A 17750-nucleotide genomic window follows, 5' to 3' on the forward strand; every position below is an offset into this window, starting at 1 on the left:
ACGGCGCTACTGAAAGGAAATATGGAAAGTATGGCCCGTCACAAATTTATCTTAAATATAGTTTGTGATTAGCTCCTGAAACTTTTCCATGGATTTGTGAGCACTCCAGGGTTTAAAGATATCCATGTTCGAGCACAGATGGTTAAATCAAATTGACTGAGGTACTAATAAAGCTACCTGTGCTTAAGCATGAATATTCTTAAAACATGGACTGTAAGTGTGCCTTGAGGACCGCATTTAGGAACCTCTGCACTAGCCATTAATAACCCAATATAGAGTTGGGGTATTATTTCCCTTAATTTTTTCCCTCGTCCTACTCCATAATTAGAAAAGAAAAGAGTAGTGAGACCCATTTTTGCTGAAGGGTACACTCTTAAAATTTCAACTTGCCAGAAATAGTTGCCAGGAAAATTTGGAAGTGGATAGAGAACATCTAAGGCACTAGACCTGATTGGTTGAGATAAAACGCCTAGAAGGATGGAATCTGCCCAATACAAGATCAAAAGTGTTTATTCCTGTGGTCTCGCTGGTAAGACCTGATCCACCTTCCTATTCCAGCGGGGAGGACAAAATGACAAACGCAATACCAAAGGTCAGTCATCGTCTCTGCTTCCTTGTTTAAAGGGATGATCCAATCCTGATGGAAATGTATTGGAGGTTTACTGTATCGCATTGGAATCGGGCTGTCAAAATACCGACAGCAGCATCCCCATGTTTAAAATACCGACACTGGTGAATTTAGGAAGCTTACCGTGATCCCTAACCCTAACCTACATTTCCCGCAGCCTAAACCCAACTCTCTCCCCCAGCCTAACCCTAACCCATCCCGGTGGTACCCAGTGGTAACCCTCTCTCCCCACAGCCTAAACTTAACCCCCCCCCCCCTCACTGCAGCTTAACCCTAACCCTCTACGCATTCTAACCTAACCCTTCCCCACCTCATGCAGCCTAACCCTCTACGCATTCTAACCTAACCCTTCTCCCCCCCTCACTGCAGCCTAACCCTAACCCTCTACGCATTCTAACCTAACCCCCCCCCCTCACTGCAGCCTAACCCTAACCCTCCACGCATTCTAACCTAACCCTCCCCCCCTCACTGCAGCCTAACCCTCCACGCATTCTAACCTAACCCTTCCCCCCTCACTGCAGCCTAACCCTCTACGCATTCTAACCTAACCCCCCCCCCTCACTGCAGCCTAACCCTCCACGCATTCTATCCTAACCTTTCACCCCTCACTGCAGCCTAACCCTAACCCTCCACGCATTCTAACCTAACCCTCCCCCCCCTCACTGCAGCCTAACCCTCCACGCATTCTAACCTAACCCTTCCCCCCCTCACTGCAGCCTAACCCTCTACGCATTCTAACCTAACCCTTCCCACCCTCACTGCAGCCTAACCCTCTACGCATTCTAACCTAACCCTTCCCCCTCACTGCAGCCTAACCCTCCACGCATTATAACCTAACCCTTCTCCCCCCACTCACTGCAGCCTAACCCTAACCCTCCACGCTTTCTAACCTAACCCTTCCCCCCTCACTGCAGTCTAACCCTAACCCTCCACGCATTCTAACCTAACCCTCCCCCCCTCACTGCAGCCTAACCCTCCACGCATTATAACCTAACCCTGCCCCCCCTCACTGCAGCCTAACCCTCTACGCATTCTAACTTAACCCTTCCCCCCTAACTGCAGCCTAACCCTAACCCTCCATGCATTCTAACCTAAACCTTCCCACCCTCACTGCAGCCTAACCCTCTACGCATTCTAACCTAACCCTTCCCCCCTCACTGCAGCCTAACCCTAACCCTCCACGCATTCTAACTTAACCCACCCTCACTGCAGCCTAACCCTAACCCTCCACGCATTCTAACCTAACCCTTCCCCCCTCACTGCAGTCTAACCCTAACCCTCTACCCATTCTAACCTACCCCCCCTCTCACTGCAGCCTAACCCTCCACGCATTCTAACCTAACCCTTCCCCCCTCACTGCAGTCTAACCCTAACCCTCTACCCATTCTAACCTACCCCCCCTCTCACTGCAGCCTAACCCTCTACGCATTCTAACCTAACCCCCCTCTCACTGCAACCTAACCCACTATGCATTCTAACCTAACCCTCCCCCCCTCTCACAGCAGCCTAGCCCTAACCCTCTCCTTGCAGCCTAAACCTAACCTCCCTCCCCCAGCTTACCTCTCCGGAGTCCCATGCGAGCATCGTTCAAGATCCCAGCGCCGGGGTAGTGATGAATGTCAGGATTCTGGCGCCGAAATTTTGAGTAGTGTCAGGATTCCGGCATCTGTACATTGACTTTGTTTTTCCACTTTATTCTGCGCAATGCATTTATATGAGTACAGTTGTTTATTTCTTATTTCTGAATGTGACTATTGCTTGGCAAGGTTCTGCAAATTACAGTAAGGTCTATCCTGGTATTAAGCCTCTTGCATGTTATTATTATTAGCCTTTATTTATTATGGTGCCACTAGAGTTCTGCAGCGCCTAACATAGGGGGTCATTCAGACCTAAACGCTCGCTAGTGTTTTGTGCAGCGCTGCGATCAGGTCAGAACTGCGCATGCATATGCACCGCAATGCGCAGGCGCGTCGCACGGGTACAAAGCGGATCGTTGCTGTGCGATGGGTTTTACGAAGAATCCATTCGTACGGGCGTTTGCAAGGAGATTGACAGGAAGAAGGCGTTTGTGGTGGCAACTGACCGGTTTCAGGGAGTGTCTGGAAAAACACAGGCGTGTCCAAGCGTTAGCAGGGAGGGTTCCTGATGTAACTTCCGGTCCCGGACAGGCTGAAGTGATCGCAGCGGCTGAGTAAGTCCTGGGCTGCTCAGAGACTGCACAAGATCTGTTTGTACAGCTCGGCTACACATGCGATCGCACACTTGTAAAGCGAAAATACACTCCCCTATGGGCGGCGACTATTATGTTCGCAGCAGTGCAAAAAAAACCCTAGCGAGCGAACAGGTCTGAATTACCCCCATAGTACAAACAGAAACAGTGAAAGCATAACAAGAAAAAAGCATTAAGCTTTACGTCTGTCCCATAATCCCTATTACTTCTTACACATTACGCTTCATACCATAATCTATACTTTGTCTTTTTTATTAAACTCTGTTTATTTAGAATAAGATTTTTGTAAGATGACATAAAAGTCATTATGTATAAAAGATCGTGCCTGTAGTACTGATTAACATTGGAGTTCATTGTGGTGAGGGAACAGATAAATTAAAGGCAGTGTGTAAAAGCTGGGCCGTAATGAGCCGCACATTGTATTTATATCCGCAGAAACCAACTAAACAATATGTTGTTAAACGGAATATGAGCCCTTTTTATATTGTGCTTAAAACATCTCTGCCCCTTGTAGGAAACACTAATTGGTTCTTTAACAGTAAAGATCGGAGAGTTCAAGGTGTCAATGCATTTACACACAACATGGAAGACTTAAATGTGACCACAAGCTTCCTTCCAATCGCTGGCTGCTGGCAAGTGTCTGCCTTCGCTTAAGGAATAATTAAATGGGCGAGCAGTGATGGCAAATTATCGCATCGTAGTCTCTTATTTAATTATGAAACAGGACTTAAGTGAGCTCGTAAATATCATAAAATGAGCTGTCGGTACCATGTGACGCGAACACTTGCCGTCATTTCAGTCTTATCGCTGAACCGTCAACAATATTTTGCCCTTAAGCAAAAGCAGCAAGTCCTAATAATTAGTACAGCGTTTCACCTAATTAAGCATCTAAGGGAAATGGAGATTTGTAAACTTGGGAGAAAATTGTCATTTATAATCCTTATTATAGGATTCAGTATGATATCCCGGCTGACTGGATGCCGACGGTCACAATGCCGGCATCCCGATAGTGTAAATCCTGACAGGGGGGAGGTAAGACTGTTCACCCCTCTCTCCTACCCCCTAACCCTCCCTTTCCTCCGCCTAACCCTAACCCCCCCCCCTCCCCTTTGCGCTTGACCCTAACCTTCCCTGCCCAGTGGTGCCTAAACCTAACTCCCCCTGCACCTCAGCCTAATCACCCCCCCCCCCCCCCTTAGGGACTAGAACTAACCTCCTCCCGGTTGTGCTGTGCCTAACCCCCCTCCCCTGCAGCCTATCCCTCCTCCCTTAGTACCTAAACCTAACCTCCCCCCGGTCGTGCCTAACCCCTCTTCCCTCCAGCCTGACCCTAATGCCCCTGGAGTTTAAAATTTAAGTACTGTATAGTGATAAATAGATTTTATTCTGCTAAATCTTGTAATTGATATAAGTGGTCATAAGAAGTGTAAACGAGTGGGGTCTGTTAATAAGGCAGGCGTTGACATATTTATGCGTATAAGTCATCCCGCGGTGATATTTTATTCACACACGTGTGTGCAACAGTTTCCATACATTGATAAAATTTAGTTATTTGTATATTAAGATTAGTGATGGAGTAAAGAAATATTAGGCTCTCAGCAAAGTTTTACTAGAACGTTAAAAAAAGTGACAGACTTCCGGACGCTGTAAACACGGTCTCTAAATGAATTTACCTCTGTAGGATTTGGACTCATTATAGACGCCTAACAATGCGGAAACCTTATCATCTGTAATGCCATATAATGCCAGGTTCCTTCTCGGCGGGACTAATAGCACCATGGCTCCGTGTGTCTGTTATGAGAGCCTAAGTACACCTCTGCCCGAACACCGTGCGATATCACACTTGCAGCACGCCGGGGAATACAATCATAAAACTAATGTACGTGAGTCCCAGCAACGCTCTCTTAGCCGCTGTTGTTTCAAGGGCTTCCTGTAATCAGACGAGGGGCACTTAACTTTCAGAACTATAACTAATTCATAACGAGGCAAACTTATTTTTTTCCATGGGCCATAGAAGCAGGACGCTCTATAACCGTTCTGCAGAATGTGGCAACTCAGCAACACTTTTACAAATGACACTGATGCAATTCACTGTAGAGTGATTTGCAGAAACAGATTAGACAAACAGCAAAGTGCAGAGTACGAGACTTCCTGCGCTCTCTGCCGACATTAACCCTTTCAAATGGGAGAGCGTGAAAATAAACACGCCAGGAATGGGTTGGTGTGCACAATCACGGCTGCGCCAAAGGACCCACTTGGATAATGGTAAAAAGAAATAATACAAATGGGGACCACCAATTTATGTTACGAGTAAATATGCAATGATACAGTATAGCGCTTTTACAGAAAGGAAAGCACAGCCCCCCCTACCTGCCGGGCTCAGCAGTCCTGTCTGTTCTGCAAGTGGCCGCATTGGGGTGAGAGGGGAAAAGTCACAGTTAAAAGAAGTTGAGAGTGTCATTTGGCTTTTCAATATTTTTTTTTTTCTGGTATATTTAGAAGCAATTATTTTATTTTACCTCTTGAATCTAAATAAAAATACCTTCAAAATGAAGCAAGTTTCCCAGAGAGTATTATATCTTTAAAAAAAAAACACAATTAATGTGTAACATTTGTCTGCAGTATGAGCGCTGATAGTGGGCAGCCAGATATTGTGTGTGGTTCCCCCACACCCACTAATGATCCAATCAAAATATCCCAGCACGTTACTGGACATGGCGGTGCACCGTAGATGTTGTTTCCTGGCCTGTGTATCTGGTCATCCGGCTGCCCACCCTAAGCGAGGCCAACACCGGCTCCTGTGGGAATTGCTGCGTGTCACTGTTTTTACAAATGTGTGAACCCAGCGCTATTTGCTGTCTTATCATCACAATGAGACGTTGTGTAAAAGAACTAGAATACAGACAAAGCACAACACTTGGGGGTATATTTACTAAAGCTTCTAAAACAGGGAATTGGTGATGTTGCCCAAAGCAACCAATCAGAGGATGTCTATCATTTTCTAAAAGGCAATAGAGAAATGATAGACAGCATTTGATTGGTCACAATGGGCAACATTACCAATTCTCTGTTTTAGAAGCTTTAGTAAATGTTCCCCTGAGTGTGAGACTCAGAATAACAAACTCTTCTTATAGGATAACTCTGGGCGGAGTTTCTTAAGTCATATAATGTCACAGCATATTACTTACTTGGGGTCCTGAGTTCCACCCATTCCGGCGAATCGGCCGACAACACATTGCCTGTAAGAAAAAATCCTGCCTTGGCAGGAGTGGGGAGAGCATCACCGGACTGCGGCAGACATGTGGGGACCTGCCGGATTGGGTGGAATGCCGGACCCCGGTAATATTTTCTGATAATGTACAGTATGTCTTACAGATGTTACCGGTTCCTAGTGAACCGATAGGCTGCCTTCTCAGTGGCGCAGCCTACAAAATGGCCGCCTCTGCTCTGTGTATGCAGTAGGTACAACTTTACACATAGGTGGCTGCTACTGCTAGGAATGCAACTTTATTGGCAAAACACGTGAACAAACCCCAGGAGTATATAAGAGGTGCAGAAAGCAGAAAATTCTATGATAATACTGTGTAAATCATCGTAGCTCATATTCAGAGTTCATTTTAAATGTGCAACCAATTAATAAAATGAAGATGATACCGGTGTTACTATGGCAGAAGAAGTGGGTGGAGCAACATTTACAGGGGACGTGGAAATACCGTGAGAAATGTTCTGACAACCAAGAAAAGATGAGGCAAAGTCCATTCTCTCCCTCTCTATACTGTGTATCTATGGGATGCGGTTAAGGGATGCATTTGATATGGCGGCGGTCGGGATCCCAGCAGTCAGAACACCGACGCCGGAAACCCGACCGCTGACAATGCCGTCAGCAGGAATGTCGGCTAACAGAGGCTATTCCCATGACACCCATAAGAGTGGGAATAGCACATTTGCACGGGGCTTCGTTGTGCTCACCCCCCCCCCCCCCCCCCCCGGAATTCCGGTGGTTGGGATCGATATGCTGACCTCTAGGAACCCAACCGCTGGCATATCAGCCCCAACCCGCGGTTAAGATCCCAGCTGTCAGAATCCCGGCGCTGGATTCCCAACAGGTCAGGAGTCCGATGCCGGAATCCTGACAGTATATCGGGCAGGTTATGGCTGGAAGGTTAGGTTTAGGTGTCATCCAGGTTGGTTAGAGTTAGGTTGCGGGGAGGGGGGGTAGTTAGGGTTAAGCTGTGGGGAGGGGTGTCAGGATTAGGTACCACTGGGGGTTGGTTAGGGTTAGTCTGTAGGAAGGGCGGGTTATGGTTAGGGGGTAAGGGACAGGGGCTATTATACTTAGCTTGCCACTGTCGGGACTTAAAACATCGGGGTGCCGGCTTCGGTACTGTGACCGCCGGTCAATCATACCAAAGCCGTATCTAGCTATCTACCCACAGTATCTACTCACAGTATATATCAATCTATCTATAGTGTCTATCTATATTAGTCTCATGTTACTAAACACGTAGGCAGTGACTGACAGCCAGACAGACTTGCTTTGCAGAAATCAGTGTATGGATTGGTTGATTTATACACAGGAGCAGCGGCATATCTATAAGTGCAGGGGGTTCACACCACACATTAAAAATGGAGCGCTTTATGAATGAAATAGGAAAAGGTTAAATAATCAAAAAGAAAAAAGGGGGGTGAATGTTACACATAAACGTAGATACCTGTAAAAATTAAACGGTGGTGGTTAGTAGTGTTTACAGCACTTTCAGGACTTTGTATGGAGTCCGTAGAAAGGGCTCGAATGCCCGAAACGCGTTGGAAAAAGCGCTCCAACCACACACTGAGAACACTGAAGTCATCTGCTAGGCGCCGACGCGCCGGTGAAGCAGAGACGCAGCGAGGGAACCAGCCGGGGCTCACGCAGGAAGACGGAGCACATCGGGAAACATAAGAGATAGGCAGCGGTAGGGTCAGAGAGTTTAGCCTCCGGTATTACCATCTATTGCAGCTCCCGCACCCGGTAATTAAAGGAACCCTGGCAGTGGCGGTATACGGAATCCATACAAATTATTTAACCTTTTCCTATTTTATTCATAAAGCGCTCCATTTTTAATTCAAATAGTTACTGTTCTAATTTAACGGAGCTGCTGTATACATATAGCGGAGTGATCATTTGCACAAAAGTTTGCTGTCACACACACACATGAAAATCTCAGGGGGGATGTGCGTTCACGTGCAAAACCCGAGCCAAGAGTAAATGTATCACGATAATTCCCAACTCACGTCATGAGTCTTGAAGGTGTTGCATAAGGCCCTGGACTGACAAGGGTTAAGGACCCCTATTTTATAATGGATAATGGCATTTTACAGCTGTGTATACACTTGCAAGATGTTTATATACACCTTATACACTATACCGCACCCCCTTATTTAGTAAGAATAAGGAGAATTACCTTCCTTGTATAAATAAAATAAAACTTTCTGCAAAGGTTCACGTCTGTCTTGCTGATGCCTCTCGCCCAGGAATCTTCCCTGCAATCTACCCTGAGGTATATCTGATGATAAATTCAGGCTGTGCTACATGGATGTAGAGAACATGAAAGTGAAGGGGTTTTTTTTATTTTGGAAGCTGCTAAATAAATGATGTGAGCCAAGCCACAGGGCGTCAACCTGACGAGAGGAACTGCAAAGATCTCGCTCAGACAAAATTTCGGGAGCAATTCCCACCTGCCCCCTCTCACACCCTCTCATACAACAGGCGGCTTTGTTCATTCTGCATGCTATTACACAGACAATGCAGATAACATGTACATGAAAAGGGGCTTTTAGCCTAAAGTACTAGTGTGTGACTGGATCGGAAATATCTGGCCGTTCTGCAAATGGCCGCATGCGGCTGGTTGTAACTTGCGCATACGGTCATATTACAGTCATTATCTGATTGCACTCCATGAAAGTCCTGATTGGAAGTTTGTTATCACCGTGTTGGGATCATACAGATGGAATGGCTGCCGGCGCACGATCAGCTGGCTGTATCGCAGCGCGTATCCAGGGGGTGTTTCATGTTACACTCTGAAAATTGGGTAAGGGGTGGTGGGGGGGCGGGAGACTATGATAGCGGTTAGCGAGGGACATAAAGTTATTTTGTAATATATATATATTTTTTGATTGACCCAATATATGTTTAAAAGCCATAGTAATAGCAAAAAACAAAGTATTAAGATATGTGTGTGTGTAAACTGTATGTACAGTCTCTAACCATATATGTATTTCTCCAATTTATCTCTCTCCAAAGCTTGATACATCACCCCCAGGGAGAGGCTATAGTGTACCATTTGCAGCCAATTCTAAGGAACTTAGAGGTTACTGTGAAGATATACCTAGCTGCAGACTGGAATATGGTTGGAATGTACAGCACATTATATGTTGTGTGTAGGGTGGCCAATCCCGGGATCGGCGGGATACCAGGATCCCGGCCTAAAATTGGCTGGGATTTAGTCCCGGGATTGGAGCTTCCAATCCTGGGGATTTCGGGATTGGCCAGCAACTTACTATTTGATATGACGAGCAGCGTTGAGCGTCCTCAGGGCAGCGTTGACCAGACGCTGCCCGGCTCCCCCTGCTCACCCCCCCCCATGGCTCTGGCTGGCCTGCGCAGCGTGATATGAAGCGAGAGGTCACGCTGCACAGCTAGTAGACTGCCCAGCAGCCGGACCTCATCGTCGCCCTGCTATGGTTGCCCGCCCGCCGGATCGCCCAGGATGTGTAATACACCAATGAGGCCGGGCGGGGGGAGAGTTATCTAAGCTGGTCATGGGACGCATTGAAAAACAGCCCGTCCCGGGATTGGCCGCCCTAGTTGTGTTCCTTATAATACCTCATAATGTGTCCCTCATAATATAGGATTATGGGTTGTTTTTTTTTACAAGAAATGAGGGAGAGATATTGGTGGGTGCTTTGTGGTGTTTATAAATGAGGGAGAGATATTGGTGGGTGCTTTGGGGCGTTTATAAATTAGGGACAGATATTGGTGGGTGCTTTGGGGTGTTTAAAAATGACGGAAAGATATTGGTGGGTGCTTTGGGGTGTTTATAAATGAGGGAAAGATATTGGCGGGTACTTTGGGGTGTTTAGAAATGACGGAAAGATATTGGTGGGTGCTTTGGGGTGTTTATAAATGAGGGAGAGATATTGATAGGTGCTTTGGGGCGTTTATAAATGAGGGAGAGATATTGGTGGGTGCTTTGGGGTGTTTATACATGAGGGAGAGATATTGGTGGGTGCTTTGGGGTGTTTATAAATGAGGGAGAGATATTGATGGGTGCTTTGGGGCGTTTATAAATGAGGGAGAGATATTGGTGGGTGCTTTGGGGTGTTTATATACATGAGAGAGAGATATTGGTGGGTGCTTTGGGGCGTTTATAAATGAGGGAGAGATATTGGTGGGTGCTTTGGGGTGTTTGGGAGTATAATGATATATAAGAAATGTGAAAACTAAGAGAAGGCAATGTGAGATGGAGGAGGAAGAGCCATGCCAAATGAATCTGGGTATATTTAAGAAACCTGGTGCACAGCAAAAAGATGGTGTAACTCTTAGTGACCATTTAGATCATGGGGGTTCAACATGTGACACTCCATCTGTGAAACTACAGATCCCAGCAAGCCCTACCAGAGTAAATGCGGTGACAGGGTATGCTGGGATATGTAGCTCTACAACACATGGCATGACACATGTTGAACACCCCCCCGAGTTAGATGCTGGCTGTATAAAGTTATACTGCAAAATAATCTATAACCACCTTATCGTCCAATGATAATATTTAAGCCCTGTAGTATATAGTAAATGTATTGTGAGACGTGTTTTTCCCCAGCCATGTGTGCTACTTACTCGGTGAAGTGGGAGATGTGGCTCCTCCTTCTGAAGACGTAGTCGGAGGCTTTGTGTCTGGCACGGGCAGAGGCACAGGCCTCGCCATAGGTGGCGGAGGAGGCGGTGGCAACATTGGAGTCGGAAGGAATGGATTGTGCACCTTGCCTTGGCTGCTACCATTGGGCTACGAAACGACAAGAAATAAACCAGTTAAGTCAAACGTAATACAAGTCTGTTGACACGTAAACAAATAAACTGTAATTCTCGAAAAAATCTTTTACAATAAACAATGTATCAACAGTTTCTGTCCTGATCTGCCCAACCCCCTAGCTGTCCTCTTTCGCTCTTCACAAGACCTGCGTCTCTCATCCACACTCATTACTCGCTCCCACTTACGATTGCGGGACTTTCATCGGGCTGCACCCACTCTGTGGAATGCCCTACCACACACAATAAGACTCTCCTCTAGTCTCCAAACCTTCAAGCGTTCCCTGAAAACTCACCTCTTCAGGCAAACCTATCAAATTCCAGAACCACCCACATAACCTTCATAAACCTTCCTATCAAATTGCATACACTCTGCACAGTCCACACATATCCTCACATGTCTTCTCATTCTTCACTTTCCCTTCCTCCCGACCCCGCTTCATCATTGCTGTGTGACCATATCATACAACCCACCAAGAACCTTTGCAATCTGGTGGACGACTCTGCAATAGATAGCACCTTTCCTTGTGTATACAGTACATGCCTATTTCCCTATAGATTGTAAGCTTGCGAGCAGGGCCTTCCTACCTCTATGACTGTTTGTTATCACCCAGTTTGTTATATCATTGTTATGTCCAATTGTAAAGCGCAACGGAATTTGCTGCGCTATATAAGTAACTATTAATAAATAAATATCCCCCCCCCCCTTCCCCGCTCCCCAATCTTTAAAAAAAAAAGACATCAAAACATTGTTATTATAGTGGAATAGAAACATAAAACTTTTGTCTGTGAGAAATGTAGGTCCAGTATCTGAAGCTCCCCAGGCCACGGACACTATCCGGGAATGTGAATACTGCAATTACATTTTATTACTTGTTGTGGAATAAATTACATAGATGGTGTTTTCTGACTCACAGAAACAGCTTCCTCTTACACGAACTAAGGGTAAATAAATCTGCAAGTGTTCTAGAGTGGTTCCGTACTGACGTAGCGCCCGTCATAATAGTAAAGTAGACTTTTTACTAGGCAATGTCAAGCCAAGGTGTGTGATATAATGTTTTCTGTACTCCAATGATATATTCCAGCTCTGTTCCTTCTGTCAAGCCATAAATCGCATCATTTTGTTTAGAATCACTTAGCTTGGAACAAAAATGGAATAAAACCCCAGTTCCGTGCGCTGTCTTGCACAGCTCAGCTGTGTCCTGGCGTAACTGTATATTTAACATTTTATGAGACGAAGCAGTACGTTTAATTTATGGAGCAATAGGATTTAGGAGGCTGTGTGCTTGCAAGGTCTGACAATATCAGTTCTGACAACAGTCAACAAATTGATCCACTGTACAGTCATCTCATCCTACATGCGCCGCGCTCAGGGGAAAGAGAGATGGGAACGGACGAGATGATAAAATTGGACTACAGCGGATTTAAGGAACAATAAAATCCTTTACTGAAGTCTTTATAACTTCCATAATTGTGCCTGTTATCTGTCTACCTCACTCAGCGCTTTGAAAATGAATCTTCTTTCATGTAACAGAACAATATCCGATGTCTTATATTCAGCTTTGACAACGGAAGCGGACAAAAAACTAAACCGAATCCTCAAAATAAAAAATGTACATTTCTTAATACACTAAAGCATTCTACTCAAATGCAAAAGAAAAGGGTAGAGGGTGCGCGGGAGGAGGGGCTAAAGGGACAAATAACGGTAGGCGACGGTGTACAGCATACCCTCCAACTGTACCTTTTTGGACAATTTTAATGGTCTCTACTGGCCAAAAAGGGCCTTTGTACTGCCGGGTTCAGCGTCTTCGTGGTCCTGTAGAGTTATATAGCAGTGCTGCAGGGACACGCTCCTTTTTCCCATAGCCACGCCCACTTTCCTGCTCTGCAATGTTGGATGGTATGTGTACAGTTGCCACCAATCACCAATCTATGGAACAAATATGTACTAATTCCTTATTCCACTTCTCTGGTCGGGTATGGGTCATTGGGTCGACACAACTTAGGTCGACAGTCATTAAGTCAACCACTATAGGTCTACATGTACTAGGTCGACAAGTCAAAAGGTCGACAATAGGTTTTTTTTTTACTTTTTTTGGTGTCGTTTTCTTCGTAACGTGACGGGGAACCCCAATTAGTGCACCGTGTCCCCTCGCATGGCCCGCTGGACAAGGTGCCTCGCTTCACTACCGCTGCGCTCGGCACAGGTTACTATTCCCAATCGTAGTCCACGTGGATCGTAAAGTATGAAAAAGTAAAAAAATTGAAAAAAATGACCTTGTATATGTCGACCTAATGACCATATCAACCTAATGACCATGTCGACCTATAGTGGTCGACTGAATGACTGTCGACTTAATGACTGTATCCCCTCCCGTCTGGGTTCAAGAAGACTGCCAGACTCTTTTGGGGGACCTGAAGATCACCCCACAAGAGTTGCCAATGTCTGCTTGACACTAATACCTCTTTTCCACTAGCTTTAAAAACAGGGGTAAATGCGCGGGGGCACGCATTTACCCGTGTTTTTTCCTAGTGGAAATGCCCCCCCCCCCCCTTACAAATTCCTACCCGGGTATCTTGCCGGGTTGAACACGTGTTCAACCCGGTAAGCTGTGTAGTATGAACGGAAGCCGCGTCGAGGCGACACGGCTCCCGTTCACTGAATGGAAGGGAGGCGCTGGGAGATCATGTGACCTCCCAGCGCCGCCCCTGCCGCGTCACTAGCAGCGTCACCAACCCGGCAATATGCAATATGGGAAAGGGGGCTGTAGCACGGGTCGCAGCCATGTCAGGCTCCCGGCTGCGACCCGTGCTACAGGTGGAAAAGGGGTGGTCTTCAGTATGCCGGCGGTCGGGCTCCCGGCGACCAGCATACCGGCGCCGGGAGCCCGATAGCCGGCATACCGACACTTATTCTCCCTCGTGGGGGTCCATGACCCCCCTGGAGGGAGAATAAAATAGTGTGGCGTGCGTAGCGCGCCACCGTGCCCGTAGCGTGGCGAGCGCAGCGAGCCCACAAGGGGCTCATTTGCGCACGCCACGCTGTCAGTAAGCCGTCGGTCGGGCTCCCGGCGCCAGTATGCTGGTCGCCGGGAGCCCGACCACCGGCATATCGTAGTGAACCCGTGGAAAAGGGGTATAACTTGAGAATCTGGTAGTCCTGGGAGAGATTTCACTTAAAAATAGTTTTTGCCATTTTTATATTTACTCACAATTCACTGAAACTAGACATTATTCACAAAGCAAAGTTTCCCTATTTAAAGTCTTGCTAGATAATGCCATTAAGTCTGAAAGGAGTGAATGACACCCAGTATACGCTGATGGCTGAACTATTTTCTTTTGCTGGTTTACACAAAGTATTTTACAGTGTGCACAGATTAGCAGATAGATAAATACAAAACGTAAGAAATTAAACTTGTGGAATGTTGGGTTCAACTACTGGTCAACTTGATATACACGTATAAATAACGGCCCAGACTTGTAACATCTGTCTTTCGACAAGTTGTTAAATATCATTTAGCAACAGTCATTTAATTTTGTGGCCTCACTTCATAATATTCCTCTGAAGGAGGCTAATTTATATGTTCAGAAAATGTTTTTTTTTTTTTTCTTTCCCTGCGCAGGCAATAATTTAATTTAGGATGGCTGTAAAACATGGTCTCACTGTAAGATAAAATGACTTTAAAAGGATGGATCATTAACATACCACATCCAACTGCAAAAACAAACCAAAAACAACCCAAAAACAAATAGAATGTAAAAGCAAAATAAGAAACAAACAACAATACTTAAGGTCCATACACACTTAACGATATAATGAGCGACGTCGCTCATTTTCCCCCTCCTTGAGCGACGTCGCTCATTATATCGTTAAGTGTGTATGCCGCCAGCGACGACCGATGCGCGGCCCCGCGGGTCGGCAACGATCGTCGCTGTCGGTAGGGCATGCATGAAGGATGTGGACTGTCGTCCACGACCTTCATGCAGGGCTGGCGGGTCGTGACGTCACTGAGCGATATGAGCGGTCATATCGCTCAGTGCGTACAGGCGGCCGCCGACCGGCCGGCCCGGGAGGGGGAGACGTTAGACGATGTCGCTCACAGAGCGACATCGTCTAATGTGTATGGGCCTTAAGATAACACAAAATGCTTAGTTAATCAACAATGAGGAATTACTGTATATGGATCTGATTAGCGACATGATAAATTTAAAGAGCGTAGGTGCACACAGTAAGGCAGCAATTTTGAGGGGCGAATTAATATTCCTGAAAGAGCAGCTTATTAAATCACTATCATTAATGGAATCACTGAAATGCACTCATGTAATGAATATACACTATACTGAGATGCATCATTCTAAGAAAATAAAAAAGTTGTGAACTAAAACGGAGAATAAAAAATAAATGTTGGCGTTCATCGCTGGGAGAGAGACACTCCCCCAGGATGAAGTGGAAATGGAATGTGCCGCTCCTGTGCAAATCAATTTTGTTTATAAGGACTTATACGCAAATACGCAGTAAACAAGTTTCAGCTCCACTGTCCATTGCCCAATGCATCCAAAAGAGACTAGGGGCACTTATGGTCAATATAATGTATTTACACTGAAATCATGCCTTTTTTTAACGGCGCTGTGAAACACTTGTGGCGCCTTATAAATAAAATGTCATAATAATAATAATAATAATAATAATAATAATGGAGAAAGGACCAGAAACACTATCCAGATTCCCTAAACAGATCTTGCACAATAACCGTGTGATCTGTAGGCACCTATATAGGCTTCCCTTCATTATTTGGCCAGCCACCTATGGGAATAGGCCATAAGATAGATAAGTGTATGATGATCAGCTATTATACAAGGGGCCAGGAGAGTTCCGATACAAAATATATTGGTTACATACCCTTAGATCTAATCGCTTCTCACTCCCGCTAACAAGACCACTTCCATATGCCGCTACCCACTCATGGAGAACCCTATCACTCTCTGACTTTTGATCTTTAAATGGTCTCCCAAAACCCATCTTATTTATTGGAACCAACCCTAATAATTACCACCCATAGTACTCACACTAGCATACCTCCCAGCTTTCAGACATGCACTGATCTGCCCAAATCCACCCCATCTGACCACTGAATGGCCACTTTTGAAAGGAACACTCCCCAATTTCTGATCTATAATGTGCAACTGTCCTTCCAAAATTGGTACAGGTGGGATGTATGCACTAGTGAGCTCTTACAACCATCCCAATCTCCTCTCTGAGTGCCACTCGCTCCTCCTGTGCAGTAGAGTATACGCTCTCTTAAGAGCAGGGCCCTCCCTACCCTTGTACCGCATGTCTCTACTCTATGACTGTCCTGTTTTCCTCTTTGTCCATTGCTGCGGATCATCGTGACGCCTTCCTCCGCTTCTACGACAATAGTATAGACGGCAACAGCAGCGGTACCCTCAGAAATTGGAGCACAACCTTTTGCTCGCCAAGCAAAGGAACATAACATAAAAACAAGGTGAAACAATACATTGCGTTTCCGTTTGAGGATGCACAATCTTGGCGGAAAGACACATTTCGCAGACACTTCTGTAGTATAAAAAGCAGTCCTTACGTTTAGGAACCCCACCTGTCCAGCCTGCTGACCAGCTTCTGGGCAGACAAGTTGGACAAACTCTTTCAAAGTCTCCTGCGGGTGATAGCGGATTGCTGGGTGAGAGAAGTACGGCCCGGGTTGCTGTATGATGGGCGACGTCGGGAAATGTAAGGTTGATGGCGTTGCATGCGGACTGGCTGTAGGAGAGAAAACAAAGTGGCTGTTACACATACACAGTTCACACAAAGGTCTGTAGCTTCTTCTATAAACAAACGTCCATTCCAATCGCGCTCTCACAAAGGAGCCTTTTGATACAATGTATACTTTGCCTGACTGATACACACTTCCCGTCAAAGGCAGTTCATCTCAAGGACGATTCACAGCTCCCTATTGCACTTTGATTCCTCAGTTGGACTTCCAAAAACATTGCTTTATGATTAAACACTGAGATAGACATTATAATAAGCAGGCAAACGTAATAGAAACTTTTCCAGTCATTTACACGAAGTGTCTACGTAGTAGCAACTGTAGGTGCCGTGAGATAATTACAAAACGTGATGCTCATTAATGACAGTGTATAGCACCAGCTGCTTTGGAACCACAAATTCCAGCATGCCCTGCAACAGTTTTTGCTATTAGGCCCTGCTAAACCTGTGGCGGTGCATGCTGGTATGTGTAATTCCGCATCAGCTGGAGGGCGGCTTGTTGAATACCCCCCGGTGTATATTAATAATCTCTCTCATTTTCTGAACACCTCATTGTGCCTCATGCCTCAGTGATGACCTGCTAACCAGTGATTGTCAGGCTGTATGCATATTGGTCGGCTGGTATAGCTGACATAGACAAAGCTTAGGATATGCAGAGCGGGTTGATGAGCCGAGGTCTACATTTGCCACAAAACTGAAACTCTCCCAAATGGGGCACCTTGCTGTATAAGATCTTACTCCGGACAGTACCCCTGGACTGTGCTAAACGTGTCACGGTGACCAGTAACTGGCAGAGCATTGCTGCGATTTGTCCCTTCCTAGTGCAGCCCATTGCTGCATTCTCCCAAATGCTGACTGCAAACTGCTGGGCAGAGGTTCCGCACGCTGCAGCCGCACAGTAAATGCGTGCGCATTTGCAGCGACCGCACAGCGCATGTGTGCACATTCACAGTGTGATCACATCCTTGAAAGATGCGATCATACTATAATTGACAGCGGCGGCACAGCATTGTGGGGTAGTAGTCTGGCCAACGCAGGT

The 17750-nt window shown here is 46.0% G+C and overlaps 1 protein-coding gene across 15 annotated transcripts in view; it reads right to left on the reverse strand.

The window, feature by feature from the left end:
- Positions 1-17750, reverse strand: part of NFIA (nuclear factor I A) — a 338982-nt gene that overhangs the window by 44568 nt on the left and 276664 nt on the right. For 9 of the 15 annotated variants that reach the window (XM_063939242.1, XM_063939238.1, XM_063939236.1 and 6 more), the window contains 3 exons: positions 16524-16702; positions 10735-10900; positions 6047-6116 (listed from right to left, as the gene is read on the reverse strand). In XM_063939242.1, coding sequence (XP_063795312.1) covers positions 6047-6116; positions 10735-10900; positions 16524-16702 — 415 coding nt within the window. The remainder of the gene's footprint in view (positions 1-6046; positions 6117-10734; positions 10901-16523; positions 16703-17750) is intronic. The other 6 variants (XM_063939245.1, XM_063939244.1, XM_063939243.1 and 3 more) reach the window with 2 other exon arrangements.

Source organism: Pseudophryne corroboree, chromosome 9 (assembly GCF_028390025.1).
Source record: "Pseudophryne corroboree isolate aPseCor3 chromosome 9, aPseCor3.hap2, whole genome shotgun sequence".
NCBI lineage: Eukaryota > Metazoa > Chordata > Amphibia > Anura > Myobatrachidae > Pseudophryne > Pseudophryne corroboree.